At 39.8% G+C, this 21,093-nt stretch overlaps 1 protein-coding gene across 1 annotated transcript in view; it reads left to right on the top strand.

Annotated features, from left to right (window-relative positions):
* The first annotated feature begins 1,054 nt into the window (after positions 1-1,054).
* The window catches only part of LOC139735031 (interstitial collagenase-like), a 34,620-nt gene continuing 14,581 nt past the window's right edge, over positions 1,055-21,093 (top strand). Inside the window, exon 1 of the mRNA XM_071645806.1 lies at positions 1,055-1,260. Coding sequence (XP_071501907.1) covers positions 1,090-1,260 — 171 coding nt within the window. The 5' untranslated portion in view covers positions 1,055-1,089. The remainder of the gene's footprint in view (positions 1,261-21,093) is intronic.

Here is a 21,093-nt window from a genome sequence, read left to right as displayed (position 1 = left end):
CTGATGATAGGCTTCCCTTTCAGCGAGGTCACACGTAAATGTCTTTTAAATAGTCAAGACGTGACATTAATCACACTCAGTTTTGGAAATACGCACACCTTTGTTCTTTGTAAACCATTGTCCAATATGATACACTTCTTTAATGTTTCCCTCGCAATTTCACAGCGATTAGGCCACATGCGCACTATGTCCTAATACTACACTCTTTTAGATCTATTGATAGACAAACAATGAAGATCAGCAGCTACATTAAAAAAAAAACTTATGCTGTCCTTCTTATTATATACCTGATATTATAAGACTGTGCCGAATTGAAATAAGTTAATCTTCAGCCTTTTTTTAAAGTTTACTCCAAAGCAAAAGATTAGCTATTATTGGCGAGTTGGAATTAAAAAAAGTATTCGAACGCATTATTCTGATTGGCTGAGAGAAATATTTCTTTTCGTGACGTAACGATTTACGACCGATCGCAACTACTAATGCGAGTGAGCCCAGCTGGTTTCTCCCTCCAAAAGAGATTATAAATCTCTTTGCTCCCTCCCCAGTGGATGCGCGCGCATTTCAATCGCATCGACGCGAGTACAGCACTGTATTTGCTGCATGGATGGACCCAACTTTGTCAGAATGAGAAGCTTTTAGCAGAATATCCGGGGGTGCATGACGCAACAGTACTTCATTCTCTAAACTGCTCCGGAACTTGATTCAGAGTCCGCAGATAGAGACAGCGAGAGTAAGTTTGTGACGAATATACCGCCCTCCATTTCATAATACAGCACAACTTTTCCCCGTCTTACAATAAAACGAAGGTTGTATATAAAAGTAAAAGCCGGATCTTTCAGCCAGTCAGTCGCATCAAGCGAGCGAACGGGGACGACGTGCCGAGTGTGCTGGCGGAGTGAATCCGAGGCGAGGCTGTCAGACACCCAACGCGACACGCGAAACGGTTGTTGTGGCATATCGTCTGCGCAGTGGTTAATGGGATCTGAAAGTTAAAACCGGTTGAGGAATTCGGTTTCGTATCGCGACGATTTCTCCCTCAGCGTCCCTTTGCACTTTCAGTCGGTGATCTGTTTGTGTGAAGTCGTCACCATGACTGCAAAACCAGCTCACTGCCGGATAGCTCCAAGGTGTCCAGTGACGAGGAACACTGCGATCTCCTTACTACTGTCCTTGTTGATGCTGAAGTCGATAGCGGCTTTCGTTCTCCCCGTTGACTCCTCGATCACGGAAGATCAGGGCAAGTGTTTCCTAGAAACTTTGGTAAGTTTACAATTCTGATATATTTAGAGTCAACCGGATGTTTATTTTGATAAGATTTATGGCATTCATAACGGGGAATATTTGGGGATTTCTGTCGCTCCAACGGGAGCGCCGAGCCGAGTTTGGTGCAAGGAGAAAAGTCACTGACACTCCGCGTACTTGGCTCCGTTTCCATGGTTACAGTGCTTCTACGCTTTCCCTTTATCGTGTCTCAGTTGGAGAAAAAAATAAATAAATGTGGACGTGCATTTCGTCATCCCTAGGAGGTCATACATGCTGGCCTGTAGGATTTATCTCACTGCTTTGCAGTACAAAGTTGATGTAGCGTGAGTGGAGAAAGGGAACATGTAGGGATCCTACTGAAGTCATGCAGAAGAACACATCATAAGTTCTCTTAGCGTTTAGATAGTACAAATGTACGTGTCTTCAGATGAGTTGCGATGTGTTTAGTTGTGTTGTGATGCGTGTGTTCGTGCGTGTCGGTGCTTTTTCATACGAATAATTTTATTCTTTCTCCATTATTAATTGTATTCTATGTGCAAATATTTGTCACCATATACTTTTGATTGTAGTCCAGCAATCAATTCCGATCTAATATGTCCGCACTAACCGTGCAATCGGTAACATCGAAGTGTGCACCGTCACTTCACGTGTTTGACATCGACATTTGAGTCAGCTGACGTCTTCCATAATAAAAGTTTCCCCTTACACTGTCCCTGTTCCTCGTGGAACTGACTCCTTCTCTTTCACAGTCTTTCAACTTTCCAAATTCGATAGAAACAACAACAACAACAACAACAACAACAACAACAACAACAACAACAACAAATTCTTACTGTCAGTTGTCGGAGACTACCTAGACACAGGCTGCCATGGAAACAAACATCGGGCGGCTTTTCAAGATTGCTCATTCATGATTGTCTGCATGGCATTTGGAGAGTGACAAGTGTAATTTCTTCGGCGATTTTATCAGAGGTTTTAGCGAGCAGTTTCTCTCTCTCAGCTAGATCAAGGTAAACTACATTGAAATTACATTTGCCTTTTGATATGGAATGGATTTTGTAGCAGGAAAAGGTCTTTTAAAGACAGCATTAGACGAAACTTAACTTTCTTGAACACTTCGAGATGTCGTCTCGCCTAATTACTCAAACGTGATGTGGAGCCAACCGCAGCGAGAGAAGTTATGACATACTCATGTTGTGACAGCAGTCACATCAGTTTAAAAAATCAATAGTCCACAAGGGTGACGACGAATCTTTCAGTTCAGTAGCAAAAAGAAAAGAACAGTTAGGAAGATTTTGATCGATTTAGACAAGGGATGAGGTATAAGATTTCGGCTTTCTTTCGCGGAACATCGAGGAGGGTGCCGACCGGAAACGAGTTCATTGGAGCGTGACTTGTCCGCTCATTCATTAGACAAAAAGTGCAACTTTCTTGCCACTGTCATTTCTTAAGATAAACATGTGTTATTAGGCTACATAGATCACTTGATTTGTTTCTGAAGGCATGCGAGAATGACATCAGAATACAACCAAGTTTATGTGTGAAATGAATATCTTTAAAATGTATCCGTTGTGATTGCTAAACCGGATGGATTTCGACCACAGTGGATACGAAGTTCACTTTGTTCTACACCCTTCCACCCATAGCCATCGAGAGATAACAGTTTATGACATTTGGAAGGGTTTTACAAAATATAATCATCATTCAAAAGTATATGGGATTGAATGGAATGCTAATCATCACAGTTTTGTTAACCTGTTCTTTGTTGGGATCAAGCTACGATTAAATTCTGGTCGATAACGATTGTGTAATGTGAATTAAAACCGGAAACTGATGCACACACCATGAAAGTGGATTTAGCACCAGAAGAGTGTGGTTTTCATGCTTTGGTGCATGCTCATATAGAAGTGACACCATTTCCGATCTACATACGGCAAACATATGTTGGTCAGAATCACTTTTTAAATGATTATGATTTGTCAGAGACATTCTGTTGATTGCATAAACCACCAAGTAATTGATTTATTGCTTAATCAATTCATCAGTTTCATTCAGTCATTCACAATGATTTCGTTTTCTGTTTAGAAATAGCACGGTGTGACTAAACTCTTCGTTGTGCGTTTTATTTGTTCCACTTTGTTTTAATGTCGTTAACCGAACATGGGGGATGCACTTTGATTTTGCTCATTCACCTATTTATTTTCAGATGGTTTAGAGGGAGTAGGATGACTGAAAAGAGTTAAGATTATTATAAACCTTGGAAAGCTTGTAGAGCTTCTTCATTGAATGAGTTTAATTCTATTTCAAGGCGTTGTCAAACATTGCATATATCTTTATAAGGCTGCAAACACAAAGTGATGTGAAGAATTTTCTTTCACGGCTTCACCCCCTACGAAGTGAAAACCTTGGGGTTTGTGATACCTCCTTGGGGGTTTGCGATAGCTCCTTGGGGTTGCCGATGCTATGTAGAGCGAATCATCCCCCTTCTCCGTCGGTCCACATTCATGGCATGACAATGTCCTCTCATCGCTGCTGCAGATCATCCTTGAAACAAGAACACGAGGGAATATAAGTCCTACAGAACTTAACCTTTTTAAGATCACTGTGTGACAATACCATCGGGATCGTCCTTCCTGTGGGTACCAGAGGCAGTGTGAGAGTTAAACGCTGCAGATGAGAGAGAAGGATGACTCCGAGAGAAGAGAAGATGGAGGGAGAAAAAGAGACGAAGAGAATGAATCCATACCAAACACAGGGATAAGAAATTAAACAGAGCATCCACAAACGGGAATTTTGTATAATGTGAACCATCAACGGTCAAGACCTGTACTTTATAATTACAGCCGAGGAGTTATCGCACACTTCTGTGTTGCAGCTCCATGTTAGAACTCAACACACGAGCATCACCTCGGCAGAAAACTGGACATACCAAACAGGTGTCTGAAAAATACAGCAAAAACAAAGAAGTGACAGGTGTAATGGTCCCGACATGCGAATCTTCATCGCGTGCCATAGCAACCATTGATAGAGCATCGATGAAGTTATCTCATATTTAAAATCAGTTGAGGTCGGACTGATTTTGCTACAACACGCATTTCCCATAGACCCCTGCCCGAGTACAGTATACTGGGTCTCGTCCTCAATGGGACTCGTCCCTAACATAGGCCTAATGGCATACTGAAGAGTCTCATGATAAGAGTGGAAGATCTCATAGAATCCTTAGAACTTGTAGATGGTGTCATGCTAATGGAAAAAAAAACAATGATAATACATCCATTTATTAAAATCTATTGCAGTTTGGTTGATTTGTTACTAAAGAGGTCCTTAAAATCAGGACCATGCTGGAGCTGCGGTATGTACATGTAGATCTATGTCATGACGTGACTCAAAGTCCGGTATTTTTGAGCCCTACGGTTTTTACTAACGGTGGTCACACCCCCTCCACGAAATGTTGACTGCACTTCTGGTTCCACTAGTTTAAAAACACACGTCAAAAGGAAACGTAAGAGTGTGTCTAAATCGTCATAAACTTTGAAATGGCGACGGCAATGTTGGTAGGTCTGTCTCTTACGCAGCATGCCAGAGTTTTCAAGACTTTGTTGATAATGATCATCTTGAGAGAGTAACCTTGAACTTGTCGAATGCTCGCAAGTTGATTGTTTATCTAGAGTAAAAGTCGAAGGAAAGGACCAGCCGCAGTTACTCGTGCTTTATAGGCAAGGGGGTCCCGCTATAGTCCCTTCTGTGTTTATTGGCGTCTGTTTACCTACAGCGAGATCAAGGGTGCATCGCTCCATGACTCAAACCGCACTGTCCGGGGGGTTAAACCGATGTCATTAGATCACACAACGACTATCATCACTCCTCTAACTTTCTCTTTTCATTCTTCCCTATTTCTCCCCTAAATTCATCTCAGTACTCGGCTTTCTTTGCTTGAAAGATATCACGCTATCACGAAATAAACGCATTTTAAAAATTTCCTCCTTTTCTGTTTCTGCTCTGTATGTTTTGTTTGTTTTGTTTCTATAAAGTTTTTGGACACCCCCCTCCGTATGGACTACAGAGAAGTAAGCGTCTTTAGCTAACATTCAGAATTCTCCGAACATTGCACATTTGAATGTCATTCTCAGATTATGGAGCGTGTAATTTCAGATTTAAATCAGCTGTAAATGGAGATGAGTGATTTGTATTCAAACAGCAACAACTTTTTGATTAACAGCAACGCGCCATCATCAGAGTTACCGCAACTGATTTGAGTATTAGTGGTTGTTTAGTGTTTTATTGAAGTAGGATGCAGGTTCAGATTAGAACATTGGCATTGCTCCGCACTCTAGACTTTAATTTTTCTTCAAATCCCAAGGTGTCTTCAGCTTCCATCAAAATGGCTAAAGTTAATATATTTCTGATGGTTGATGGCAATTGCGAGAAGCAATAATATGTTATGATACGTTGATTAAGAATGCATATTTTACAATGAAAACAGTCAATTTCTTTTCTAGACCTTAGAATGCCTAGTGTGAAAATAACTCATCTCCACTTTCTGATCTACACTGTCAAAACGTTGAGGTTTAGTCCATATAGTGTGGTGTTAGATGTAAGAACTTAAATGAAATGTCATTCTTTCGGATTGTGATTTTTAGGCTTGTTGTCTCACCTGGAATCGAAGATGAGAAGGTGTGGATGTAGAATCGCTAAAAAGTGAAACTTCCTAACACCCACCTCGACACACACACACACACACACACACACACACACACACACACACACACATACGCACACAAAAACACGCACACACATAACTGCGTACACAGGTTTAGCGGCTATATGAAATCGTAGTGTGCGGGTGTAATTTCGCTGGTCCCGTGTCACTGAATCACAGCTTGATGCCTAACCACTAACTTAGCAGGGGGTCAGCTGAGACATTCTCACGAACGTGAACTTTCCCAGATAAAGGTATCACCTGTACTGCGTTCATAAATCGCAAATATCATATCAAGGGCGAAATATTTACAAAGGAGCAATAACTATTACTCTCTTTTCATCTCTGCCAGACAGACGTGCCCAAGTCTGGTCGAACCAAGGTCTCTTTGTTTTGTATTGTGCGTTGTGAAATGGTCTCTCTTTATGTGTTGACAATGACTTAAACATTCCGGCACGAACTTCGTGCGGACAACTGGGGCTGATTTTGTTAAACGTTTGGAGAAATCCGTAGCAAAGTAGGAATCAGAACAGCGTATGATAGGAAAAATTGGCAACATTCTGCAAGGGTGAGGGGGGGGGGGGGGCTGCGGGACTTGTGATGTCCCAGCTGAAGGGTGTGGAAAGGCTGACGAGTCGACTAATGACGAAAGACCAACGACCATTCCTCAATGTTCATAATGTTTTCTCATCTTTATAAATCCTGTATTCATTTATGCCATCCGAATACATCGATATTTTAATGAAGTTTCCGTATACCTACATACCGACGTATTGCAACAGTAATAATAATGTCAAGTCTCATTCGATCAAACTTTAGGTTGTGTTTTTGAATGTGTATGTCTCTTTTCATGCTTTTGAATAACTTGTTAGGTTTGATACCGATATGATATTAGCCACTAATGGTCACAACAACGTGGACCTCCACAATACGTCCACCGGGTCACCTCGTCAAACAAGTTTCACTGCAGGCTTTATCAAGAGGTGATTAAACGTGGCCAAAAAAAAAAAAAAATCTAAAACCTAAAACCTACAACCTAAAACCAGCGTCTCAAGAGTGGTTGATGTACGGGGTCAGAAACACAAAAGCCCGCTGGTCACAGTTAACATCTCGCCCTGGTTCAGTGGAAAAGGTCCCCTGCTCTTTCCCGGTATTTCCACAGTAATCGGTCGATGTACAAAAGGTTCACCGGGTGTGAGAGATGACAACTGGTAAAGTCACTCTTTAAGCCTAAACAACCTACTTTCTAAATCCACCAGTGATTGGTAAGGATTTGCCACACCTCACAGAGATCTGGTAGCCTACATTAGAATCTGCTGCGATGTCTGGTGGAGGCTGAAACTGAGAATCAAAACGAAACTCCAACTGCACTTTTCTTTCCACAAACACTGCAAGGAAAGAAATTTCCCGAGGAGAATTATTAAGGGACAAACTGGAAAAATTTGTCCCAACAAAGTATGTTTGATCTTAGCTCTGGCATTCCCACCCTTTCACATGTTTTCATTGTTACTGACTCGTATATCACAGGGACTACCATGAGAAAGCTATCCGAGCCCAAAGTCATTACGACCGAAGGGAGTGAAAAACTGATTAATCATAGCAAATGCGAATCGGTAATTTCAACGCTCAACGTCATTATATTGGCTTACGGTAACCGCGAAATTTAACATCACAAAAGTGTCCAAGGGAACTGAATGGCCAAGTTGCAACCAAATTCCCGAAAGTAGGGCCTACATTGTGTCTGGAATACTCAGGTAGTTAGTTTTAGCTTGCTTAGTTTGGGAACGGCAGCCACGTGTAACGGCCATGGGAACTTTCAGTGAGTTTGTTCGTTACCTGATTCCTAAGTATATTGTATACAGGACTGGTCCGCATTCGTTTGTTTCTCCGACTTTTTCTTTGTCACTGGTTTATAGGGCGCGGTACTGGGCATGCTCGGGATGGCTAGTAACCGATCAGTGGGAATCAGTGGGAATGCTGAGGGATGATTGTTCAAATCCTTGTGAGATTCATTTAAGAGTACATATACATATCTACTGTTGTGTGAAAATTATTTGATTCAGAACGGTCTCATATTCAAGTTATGTGCAGATTAATGCCCCGTCACTGACCAGGCACGCTAACCTGGAAACATTAAACTGCACATTACTTGAATATGAGACCATTCTGAAGCAAATAACTTTCACACAACAGTAGATATATAATGTACTCTTAAATGAATCCCACAAGGATCGGAACAATCACCCTCCAGCATTCCCACTGATCAGTTACTAGCCATCCCCTTTAAATCTTCCTTTCAGAGAATGTAAAGTGACCCACACGCTATAGCTATTGGTGAATAGAAGTTATGATTACTGTTTTTCTTGTTGATTATGGCAAACAAATATAATTCTGTATTTGTTGGGTTGCAATGTTGTCCATGATGCTGGCTTACAGGTTTTTGTTTGTTTTTGTTTGCTTTTTAAAATCAGAGGCCAGTGCTATCTAAAGAGAGAGAGAGGGGGTGGGATGGGGAGGGAGAGAAAGAACATAACTATTTATCTTCACCAACAAGCAAAGTGTGGGAAAATCACGTCTCATTTCCTTTTCACGCAACTACAATAACAAATGATTCTCTAGATTCCTCCGCATTCTAGTCATTCATATCCCAGTAGAAGTAAAAGTAAATAGACTATGCTTTCGTGTGTGTATGTATGTTGTGTGTGTGTGCGCGCGTGCGTGATGCTTATTTGTGTTTACCCACATATTTCTAATGAAGGCCAGTAGTTAACGTTGAACTTTCTACCACGCAATCAACCATCTAGTTGATTCCACCTCACGACAGGTGCATGTACAAGAAGAAGTCACCGTCGGACGTCCAGAATTAGAACGGAAAAGTAACTGTATCGATAACCAATGGGAAACTGTATCATTTCATGAGAATAATGGTCCCAGCCGTTTGTCATAATATACTTTTGCGACTATAGTTAGGTCGCTCAGCGTGACCAAGGTGATAAATCCTATTTTCGAATTTGCCTTATGTTTGTTTTTTGTGGGGGGGGGGGGGGTGAAAAAATGGGTCAAGACCTCGAAATGAATATAGTGCTGTTCAACATTTCATTTTGCCTCCAGATTTATATCTTAATTGTAGTTCCTTCAAAAAAAAAAAACAACCACACACTTCAGACTTCCTCGAAATGTCCCAGGTTAAACAAGTGCCTTAAAAAAAAAAAGAATAGGGTGTGCTAGTATTTTACACGGTTTTACAGAAGGTGTCATGAAAGTGTGATTGTCATGAAATGTTGATATTTTTCTCCAGGATCATCCTCAAGATGTTGTACTTAATACCAGCAGATAAACAATGAGACAGGTTTCTTGGCAGCATTGTTCAATAAAGATTATTAAGACGTTCTCTAAATCGCCAATCCGACACTTTTCTGGTTTGGTTTATGAGTGTAAATGTGACACTTTGAGGTGCATTTACGGAAACCTGAGAGCGGCATAGGAAGGAAAAGAGGAGTGGTATCAGATTTGGCCAAAGAACAGAACTCGCCCTGTGCCTACAGTCACCACGGCGAATACCTAGAGCTGGTAAATGTTACCATGGTAACCTATCAAAAGTTCGCATGGAAACATGTCTTACAACTTACAAGTGTTCGTGCGTCAACGAGAAAGAGAGCGACAAAGTTTTGTATTGAAAGTATACTGGTACTGCTTTTTTATGACGTCACTCAATGAACTCGTTGACAAATTACGTTGTATTTTGGACTCGTCGTCAATTCACCGTGAACTCCACAGGAAGGCTGTCATGTCATGTGGGTATCTGGAAGATTTGGCAGGAAAGTGTTTTCATGACATCTTCATTTGCATGTCGCTGCAAGACTACTGCTGTAGTTTTTGTGTAAAACCGCTCATGGAGGTTATTAGTTGTAACCAATGCGTTGTTGGATGTCGGAGCACACTTTGTAGCCTAGGGCTTACGAATGTTGACAAAGTCCGGGATAACAGTAATGTGACAAGGTTACTGTCTGCTTGACTTCCATCAACATTCTTGTGCCAATTTCTGTCCTGTTTTCCTTTCAATGGAACTTCACGTTTTCTAATCCATCACGTTTGTGCAAGGTTTTGTTATGAATAACGAGAAACTTCGTGTGCGTTTCTTAGAATGTTCGCAAAGTTGCTCCATGCCACGGAATGTTGTTCAAAGATACTATGACGTTGATAAAGTACGTTCTGCGACACAGTAACAAGAACTACCTTTCAGCGTCCGAAAGAGGAGTTTGTCATGTTGAGCTTTTTGTTTGTTTTGCTTATTTTGTTTTAACTAGCGTTATGTATACATAGGTCACTGTGTCATACATGGATACCACCGTATACAATTGGTATACCACTTCATGGTTCTTGAATAATATCTTTACGTTTAGACTTGAATAGCGGATGTGTTATTTCGTCATCAAAGCTCCACGCCAATTAAAAGTCCCAAGCATCTCCTTTATCGTTCAGAAAAGATTTATTTATATTTTCAAATGAAATCAGGATATCACGGGGATAAAACAGAAGGCAAAGAACTGCCATTCTTTTTATGGTCATTAGTTATCAGGTCTAGCAACTGGAAAGTCACCATTTTTATCCCGTTTCCATGACAATACAGCGGACCTTCACTGGAAGAAGGTTGAGGATGTCTGTCCTGTATTGCCATATCCATAAACTCTGGACAGCTGTTTCAAAACAGGTTTTAAAAAACAGCTTGTTTGAAAAAAAGTTGAAGTTAATGGTGATATCTAAATATTATTTTTCAATGAATGATTGTATAAAATGTAGAAATATATTGAAATAATATAGTGAAATATCCACAACTAACAGAACTGTATAGTTATGTTAATTCATGGTGCCGTTCAGCATAATCATATTTTTTTTTTTCAAGCAAAATCAAACCAGGCCATTCGTGATCCCTCCCACCCCTCCCTCTTAGTGAGTGAATTTTGAAAATGGATTTTTAGTCGTTATGTCCTGAGGAAAGGGCTGTATTCTCATCAAGTGTCATTACATATATGTTAATTGTGACAAACCCTGCAACATGGATCAGATCATGGGAGAGAAAATGCAACAATTTACTGTATTTTGTATCTACATTTTCTATTGAATTTGCTTGTCAAAGTTGAAGCTCCTTAGGAAAAAAAAAATCTTGTTCGAATTAAATCTCTATGTTGCTGTTGTATTTTTGTCTGTTAATTGTTTTCTTGAAAAAAAAAGTTGAACTAAAATTGAAAACTTCACTGCTGTTGTAAAATGTAGTCTATAGTCGCTGGGTTCGAGAGGGTCGATGCGAGGACATGTCAAAATAATGTGAGACGAGGCAGAACATCCAGGTCTGACAAATAAGTCATATAAACAGGAACAAAAACGATGCTAATGATATTCGTGTGAGAAGGACTTTGCAGACAGCCAAGTGCATGAATGAACACCGCTTTTCTTATTCAATTCAGTGTTCTAATGTCTGGGTAATGATACCCAGAATATCATGATCTATTTAGATTTGAAGCCCGCCTAGGCCTAGCCCCATGCCACTCGACCTCTCTTGAATGACAATGAGCTGATTTCGAAATTGAAAATACAAAAACGTCGACAAAGTCCGCGTCCCTCTACTATCTGGCTTCCGATTTTAGTTGGCCTACTTACCGTGAAACGCTGAATGATAAACGAACGAACGCAAAGCAGAGCGATGAAAGCAGCAAGAGAGAGCGAGGGATATAAGGAAAGAGGGATTCTGGTAGAAAGCCACAAACAACAATCCAAATTACCTTTCATCCGACCGCAAAATATCGCCTTTGGACCTTACAATGTCGCCCCAATGGGGTATTTTACCCCCTGGTCTTTCGTATTGAAAGAAAAAAGAAAGTGGCACAATAAAATCACAAGTCTGCACGAGCCATTGCAGCGACTTTTAAACTTTCACTGTCTGTCTCTATCCGAAGAAAGTGCTAAATACTTGATTTAGCAGGTCAGGCTGGCTGAGAAATTATCTGGAAACACAAGCCACAAATAAATTTCAACACCATGCAAGATGAGATGCCAATAAAAACCGTGTATTATACACCGGAGGGTCAAACTATTAGTAGATCACAGAGCTCTTGACCTCTCCACTTCCAAATATGTAACTAGGTCTAGACGGGTCACAAATTCAGGAGACGAGTTGGATTTAAGCTTCTCGTCAACTTGGGCATCTAATAAACTTAAACCCGTCAAAAAAATGGTTTTGTTGAGTTATTCGAGAATGTCTGTCGAAAGTGTATTCCCCTCTTTTCTGGCATTTTTCTCTCTTCAAATGACGGAGTCACGTTTCACTTTTCACTTTTCTTAATTTCACTTTTCAGAATTGCATGTTACAAAAAATTTCAGCTAGTTTCTAGCTCATTTTTTTGCTGTGGTTTCTATATTTCTCAGGAATATGCACCCGGTTTCCATTGTCGCCACGCCTCGTCAGACTCAGATGTTTCTTATTGTAAATCCTGTTAAATCATTTGCCGTTGCCATGGCGATGATTATATCAAGATTGTTGTTTCAGTTTTTATCCCATGCGTTTTCTCATTTGTTTTTGGTTTTCTGGGGGGGGGGGGGTTGCGAGTGGAGGGGAGCGGTGCAATGGGTGAAGGTCACTGGTAACTACATCAATGTCTGTTTAATATTTCGTCTAAATTATGGAGGTGTCATCACGAGCTGACTCGAGAGCGGCTATAATTCGTTCAGATTATCCGAAGGACAGTAAAGATCAAGCGAAGCGCTGTCCAAAACAGATAGCAGTGGTAGTGCGAAATGAGGGATTAGAGTGTGTCGGAGCAGAGCAACCATCGTTGCCAAGTAAAATAAATGAATCACGGGGACCTCCGGAATCTCACCTGTTTTCCATCTTCGATGATGCTGGACATCTTTTCTTCGCTCGCTGGCTGTCAGTTTATTTACACTCTGAAGTCGTTTTCATGAGAATGTTAGAATCCACCTGCTAGTTGTGTATCCCAGTGTTTATCTCGATCCATGTTCCTCGTGATGTTCAGCTCAAGGGCCATCTGCCCTTTCATACTCTCTTCCAGTTTCAGCAACCAATGCTGCACCTGTTGCCCAACTATCTTCCTCCTTCCAAGAAAGACAGGTATATCTGTGCTTTATATCCGGATTCTACCCTCCGGGGCAATTGTTCTCTGGAATATTTTGTCTTGTCTGGCGTCCTACGGAAAGCTTGCTGTCGAGTTTTGTAAAGGAATAGGATTGAAATTTTGCACACTCAAGGTGTTTGTGCTAAGTCACTGGGAGTCCTCTGTGAAACCTGCTCCAACTTCCCTGAATTTCCAGCAACAGATTGCAATTGGCGTCAGCAAGATGTTGGGTTGATTTATCTAGGTCGGTACCACATTTATCGAGGAAAATCTCTGTTTTATGCTTTTTTTTTGTTTGTTTGTTTTTTCAAAATCTCTGTATACGGTATACTTTATTCAGTTAACACAATTCCGTCCGCTCATCCAAAGAGCAACCTGAATTTCCGTGTGACAACTTGAAGAGTTTCATCAAGTGGACCCGTTTTCCACATACATACATGCATCATCAACGCCTCTACTTTCGATATCAGCTAAATTCTTTGAGTTTTAGTCGTTCAGTGTCAAGTATAGGGCCATTTTTATTGGTTGCAAAGTCGTTCTGTTCACTTTGATGAATCTTTGGTTTGTTATTTCGGTGATTCACTGTCAATCCATTAGATCTCAATTATTGCTGGATGCTTATCAGCATAATTATACTATTTATATCTATATCATATCTATTCATAGATTGATAAATACATAGGTCAATCAATTTCATAATCAATATATATATATATATATATATATATATATATATATATATATATATGTATATATATATTTACATTCGATTTTCAATTTAAATTCATTTTCATATTTGTAATAATTTATGATATATATATGTAATATACATGTACATATAAAATCTTGTTTTATAAATTGTGTCACTATGGAATCCGCGGTACCCCCTTAGAATGGTTTAAGAGTTGTTTAACAGAAAGAAAGCAATTTGTTAATATCAATAGCCATGATTCGCAATTAAAGCCTATTTCATGTGGAGTCCCGCAGGGCTCCCTCTTGGGCCCACTTTTATTTATAGTATACATAAACGATCTTCCAAAATCATCGCAAATTTTGTCATTCATTTGTTTCGCCGATGACACAAGCTTGTTTTTTTCACATCGAGACCCTAATGCATTAATAAATATGATGAATACTGAGCTCAGGTCGGTGCAATCCTGGATTTATGCGAACAAATTGTCCTTGAACATAGAAAAAACTCATTATATGGTATTTAGTAATTCTTTGAATGTTGTTCCATATGATATCAATATAAATGATTTATGTTTAAAGCAGGTTAATAACACAAAGTTTTTAGGGCTTTGGATTGACCAAGAATTATCCTGGAAAACTCATGTTAATTTTGTAAGTAAAATTTTGTCTAGAAATATTAGGATTTTGAATAAGCTAAAACATTTCTTTCCTGTTCATATTTTGCAGAGTATATATTCTTGTTTAATATCTCCACACTTCAATTATGGAATTTTGGCGTGGGGAAATGCAATTCACTCATTACTAGATTCCCTTCTCCGTATTCAAAAGCGTGCAATAAGAATCATAAACCACGCCGGATATTTTGCCCATACCAATTGTTTTTTCCATCAAAACAGAATTCTGAAAATTTCAGACTTATTTTATTATAATCTCGGAATTTTCATGTATAAACTAACAACTAATGAATTACCATCTGTTTTTATCCACATGTTCAAAAGGAATCGTTCTGTCCACTGTTATCCCACTCGCCAGAGTGACGCCTATCACCTTCCCCGTACTCGCACTATTTTTGCAAAGAAGACAATTATATTTACTGGACCCAGATATTGGAATGATCTCCCTCTAGATATCACTTCTTCCTTATCTTTATTCACCTTCAAACGCAAATTAAAACAGTTATTACTTAGTGGATACACACTACCAAGCCTTTAGCAACCTTTTTATGCTCCCAGTCTTTTGTCCTTGTCCGCAGCACCAAGTTACTTAAGTGATTTCATGGTACCGATACATCTTTTAATAATACAGCATTTTTGTTATTCAAACACTGCGAGATTAGTATGCAGTCTGGTTTGTGCGATATCTATGTGGTTCATTAGTTTATTACTCATCTATTTTTTTGTACTGGTGTAATTTTAGTTGGTCAAGACAAACATATCCGTTCTCCGTGTGAAATTATATGCCTATGAACTCGGGAACCTACAGTTTTACAAGCTTTAAAGCTTTTATGTAGGCCCCATCATATTTCTTATACTTACTAGTGACATTTTCATACGATGTGACCATGTACATTTGTGTCAAGTATATTTTCTTTTTCTTTTTCTTCTACAATCAAAAGACATGATTGTATATATTTTGTACTCTTGTTTTGTTGTCAATAATTTTGTAATGTCATCATTGAGAAAATGGAAATATGAAATAAATTTGAACTGAATTTGAACTGAATATATATATATATATAGAGAGAGAGGGAGAGAGATTGTGTGTGTGTGTGTGTGTGTGTGTGTGTGTGTGTGTGTGTGTGTGTGATTGTGCGAGGGGTTATCATAAAGACAGATGTATGTATTATGTATCTATGTGTGTTTTTGTCTACCCATCAATGCAATGGTGAATGTCAATAATCGTACAACACAAAACATATAGGATGCAAATTGAATTGGCTTCGTTCCACCACCAGAGCGTCAAACTGCACTACAGGCGCCTCATCTGCCCGTGGCCTCAAGATTATTAGTAGCTGCAGTTCTCTTCCTGCTAATTTACACCGTAGAAATCGTGTCAGTCCAGATAAAGCTAGATATTGTGCGAACAGGTGAGAGCCTTGCCACGTCTCGCGAGTGGATTACGGTAGCTTTAACAGACAAGGTGAACTCCGCGCGTTTGTCTATTAACGTTTGTTGTATGAACATAAGCAAAAAAAAAAAAAAAAAAAAAAAACTGAGCTCGACACTATACGGCCTCATACAAGCTTTGAGCGGAGATCGTTTGTTGACATCATAACAATCAACAATAGAATGTTTACTTGCGAGGCGTCACGGTCAGTACCGTTTTTATGAGAGTCAACGTTTAGTGTCATGATCCATGCGTTAAAGAAATATACACGGATGCGTATAAAGAGCGCATGCTCGGTAAAATAAAGTTGTACGTGCTCCTCAAAATCGGAAGCGACTATAAACGTTAACATCCTCGAAAACAGGTGAAGTTGTGTAAACATCATTTTGCGCGTTGTTAATTGATTCTTATTGCGATTTATGCGAAGATTCATGAGACCAATTCTAATATTATGAGAATTATGTTGATCAGTCATTGCACATATAGTTTGCACACAGAGTACGTTCATCCGTGTCTTCAACCATGATGACAAAACATGAGATTTGGGAAGGTGTCAGCATTAATGTCACGTGTTTTACATTGCGAAATGTAATGGAATGACTCTCGGTGTAAGATGATGGCATATCAAAATCTATAGCCTGCATTTAGTATGCCAAGTCACCTGTTTTATTACATTGGATCCTTTGGAGTACATGTTTTAAGGTCAGTCATTATACGCTACATCTTTGTAGAGGCGAACAAAGTTTGGTGCTCCCCTGAATGCCAGAAGAAAGCCACAATCATGACGAATCAGCCGAGAGAAAAAGGCGCCAAACCCAAATGACAGGTGAACCGCTCTCCGATCATCAAGAGAGCCAACAGTGACCTCCGTTTTCGAAGCTGATGATTATATGAAGAGCTTGCAACGAAAAGGCGTTAAATCCATTAAAAAATGGTGGATTTAGTGCCTTTTGGAAGCGAGCTTTTCATATTCTGAACAAGAGTACTTAATGACGCCTTTGCATTAATGAGATTGTTATATCACTCATGTTTCAGTCAGCCCACCAGGTCCTGGAGAGAATTTTGCCTCCAAATCATCTTCTTCTCATCATCGAACTGGCAACTCTGAATGTCAATGCATATCTTTCATTGGACATGTTCGAGAAAGTTTTGTCGGACCTGGTTAAATCAAAGAGGTGCTAGGCTCGCCTAGCAACTACCTAGTACCTCTTTGGATAAATTGAATAATTTGCACAGAATCAGACAGAAATCTAAGGAAGTTCCAAATTTTGAGAGATAAAAACGGGATCTTATAAAAAAAAGTTGGCCATATAAGGATCGGTTATGACTTTAGCGAAATTGCTGCAACAGGAACAAACGACGAAAAAAAACAAGGGCTCCAAAGAAAGATAATTATTTCACTCTATCTCTTGACAAAATATAAATTTATTAGAATTGCATGAACAAGATTAACCAAACAAACAAAAAATGCTATGAGTTCCTCCAACGACAAAGGTATATTTTTATCATCAAAACTAAAAACTAGAGACAGAGAAAGATAATTATGTATAATAAATATGTGGAAAGAGAGAGAGAGGGTGGGGAGGAAATATGTTGCGGCTAGAAGTCGGTCACAGAATGACTCTTATGACTGAATGTAAGTCATTCTAAATGGACGGCTGTGATTGGATAAAAGTCTAGACCACGTGACTACTATGGCGCCAAACATCCAAGGTGTATCAGCACTTTTCTCGCCTTGCACCTGCTGGAACAGCCGGACCGTTTGAACACTCTTATACCTGCCTATGTTTCCCAATGTCCTGAGTTGAGGGGGGACGAGTTTATTAACAACCCACGCCCCTAATGCAATTTGTCCGAACAATCATCACATGGGAGGTAGGTAGGCCATCTTCAGCTGTGGTGCGGTCCGGGAATTCGGCTCAGATTAACCGCTAAAACCACCTCAAAATTCCAGCAGCACACCCTTCTCCTCACCCCCTGACTTGCTAGAAGGCCCCTCGAAGTGGCGCCCAGCCTCGAGTTCCACCGCCCTGTAGAGCCGTATAAACAGTAGTTTAAAGGACTTTTAGGACTGTTTTAGCCGAATGAACGGCGCTTCCTCGTTGACTAACTCTGCATTTCCTTGTATAGATCAACCCTATTTCATGAGGGTACAATCATGTAGATATGTTATGTGCTCTGAACAGTTTTGGTAGACAAGTCAGTGCTGTTCAAATTCATGAAAATTCTTCCGTCGAGATGTTTTGATTGACAAATTGCCCTTGATACATCGACGTAAATAAGCACTGAATTGATCAGTGTTTTTGGTAGTAGCCATGATAAAAAAAAAAAAAAATTATCATGGGTACTACCAAAAACACTGATCAATTCAGTGCTTATTTACGTCGATGTAGGGCAATTTGTCAATCAGTTGCAAAGTCAGTGCTGTTACTGTAATAGAATGTTATATCACTGAAGACACGTGGCAGTGAGAAGTGTATATCATTTTACCGTGATTGTACTTTGGCTGTTTTCTTTTCCCTTCCCTGTCGTATCCGTTCTTCTAATTAATTAATGCTCTCCATGGCAGGAAAGGCTCTTCAATAATTCCTTTGCATTTGTTTCATTACCAATTTATCAACCGAGCGTTTTAATATGAATCACATAAGCCTATGTTGTCATAGTTGTTTTTGTTTTCAGGGTTTTTTACCTGATGTTATCCATAGTTAAGTTTAAAGTAGCTGAAAGAGGTATTCTGTTGAAATGAGATATTACAATTACATTATCTAAAAGCAGACTTTCAACTTTGAATCTACAAAAACTACAGGATTAAACACAAAACACAATTCCTTGAAATTGTCAAGAACTTTATTCTATAACACGCTATGCTAACTCACAACTGAGGTATTGCATCTATGAGATTAGGTCACATGATCAGGGCATCATGAAGCACGTGTTGTATATAACATGTGCGTCAGCCAGATGACGAGTGTTTTGAGCTCTTATTATGACGTCACATCAATGCTTGTACATTCACAAAAATATCTGAAGTGAAGTCATTTTATTGGAGGGAAAAGCTGATGTGCCAATGTGGAATGAGCTCACACAACGTGTCTCCGCTTCCTCTTCTGATGCGTGCGTTAATTCATTAAACATGTTTGAAACGGACACCATCACTTATCAATGCCGTCTTTTCCTGCCTCACGATTGTAACCGCCTTTTCAACAGGAGATGACGCAGACGATGCAACAATGCAAACAATATTATCGCTTTCACATCTACCATTTTCAAACAACGTCAACAACTTTCTCGCTGTCTCACCTGTATATAGTATGACGACCATCAGTGATGTCTAACGAAGAGGACCACCATTGGTTCCCTTTCGTATTGTACAACAGATTGATTTATTGAAAGTCATTGCCGCTGCACAAATGGAATTACTCTCATTCTAATCAACGCGCTAATTCGCCTAACACGCGGAGGAAGGTCGCTTGTACTTTAACAGAACGTTGATTGACAGAAACACAAATTGCGTGGTTCGTTGTACTTTTTATTTTCATCACAGTTCCTTTAAAAAATACGCAGTTTTGGATAGCAGTTCTACGATATAATATCAAGGATCATTGCAACATTGTTAAACTAATGCTGGTTGTTTCCTGTGGTAAATGTATTCCTTTGATAAAGACCAAAATAAAAGAGAAATTATCCACACACCCGGACACGTAATCGCGTAAATCGATTTCGAATTGACCAACCCCCACGCGGGCGGAAATGAAGCCAGATCGGTTATCTGATACCCGTTGGTACCACGGGGGAGTGGTACCAACGGATCATCGTATTCATTGGCGATAGAATCCGATAAAGTCCGTGTAATCATCTTCATCATCAACCTTTTCGTTATCCTTATCGATATTGCTATACTCCTTTTCACAATGATACTATCTCGGCAATTATAATTAGCTAATGGTCAGGATTAAGTAAATAAACCAGCAAAATGACTGTAACGAGAAGGCGTGTATATGTAATAGATTGATGATAAATGGGATGCCATCCCACTTGATGTACTTTGATCTTTTCATCACTGATGCTGAAAGCTTGTTCTTGCTTACCTTGCAGTATTTTGACTAGGTTTTCACTGTGCCGCTGTTTTATCATGGTTTATGTTCGAATGTATTATGTGTTGTGAGAAGCGTCTTCTGAAACATCTCACTCCTTAAGACTATGTTGTTGTTTTAGTTTCTGTTATGGTGAATCCTCGCTGTCCTCATCAATTTCCGGTTGAAGGTGGTATTTGATTTCGGAAACGCAAGCTCCAATATTTTGCTGAAGCACATTTATTGGATTTCGCTTTGCTCGAATGTGATTCCATTCCCCTAGGCTAGAAAGGTATCGAGTTTATCACGTGAAAGTCACATTGGATCGCAAATTGAATGTTACGGAACATCAGACAAAAAAGTCATTGCAAAATTGATTGGCCCTCTACGTTCGAGAACAATTTTATTCTCACGAAACGAGAACCGCCAACTTCGAATTCTTGCTCACGCTGACGTGTGGTTGTCGTGTCCTCGTTCAACGACTCTCTCTCTCTCTTCTTTTTTTTTTTTGGGGGGGGGAGGGGGTGGGTGATGTGGGGGTCGTGTCTGGCTCGTCTGAACTATTTATGTATGAGCTGTCATCGATGTGAGTGATGAATAATTCTTCATAGAACTCGTTTGCCCCTATATGTTGAGCAGAATTTGCTGCTTAATCAGTAGCATCCTGCCGACGTGTTAGTAGAGCACACTACATCCTTCAAAGTTTGCTCAGGGTTTATCATGACACTATCTAACCGTTACTCATGGTTCGTAGCTACATCAAAGCTGAGATATGCTAGCACTGAATATCAAATTTGAGCAATGGAGAAAAAAAAAAGTCGTTGTGGCTCCGTGAATAGCACCACGGTCTCTCAATTAATAGATTCCTGGTTCGATTACCCAAGCTGCCCTCAGACAGGCCACTAGGTTCTCGTTGCCGAGCCCTTTAGGAGGGGATATCAAACCATGATCTGTCCTGTGGTGCATGTATTATTCCTTTCGTAACGGCCAAGTTGCAAATAATCAAAATCAATTCAATGCAAGTTAGACGGGTCTACAGCTTGTTTATCTCAACCAATAAACTCACAACTGACTAAGTTTCGACAACCCAAGTCGTGAACCATATTGAGCAACCAATTAACTCCCCCCC

The sequence above is a fragment of the Diadema antillarum genome, unplaced genomic scaffold, assembly GCF_040938485.1.
Source record: "Diadema antillarum isolate AM-2024a unplaced genomic scaffold, OU_Dant_1.0 seq00000562_RagTag, whole genome shotgun sequence".
NCBI classification, from domain to species: domain Eukaryota; kingdom Metazoa; phylum Echinodermata; class Echinoidea; order Diadematoida; family Diadematidae; genus Diadema; species Diadema antillarum.
The sequence above is the reverse complement of the archived record's forward strand: the minus strand, read 5'-3'. Positions and strand labels throughout refer to the sequence as shown.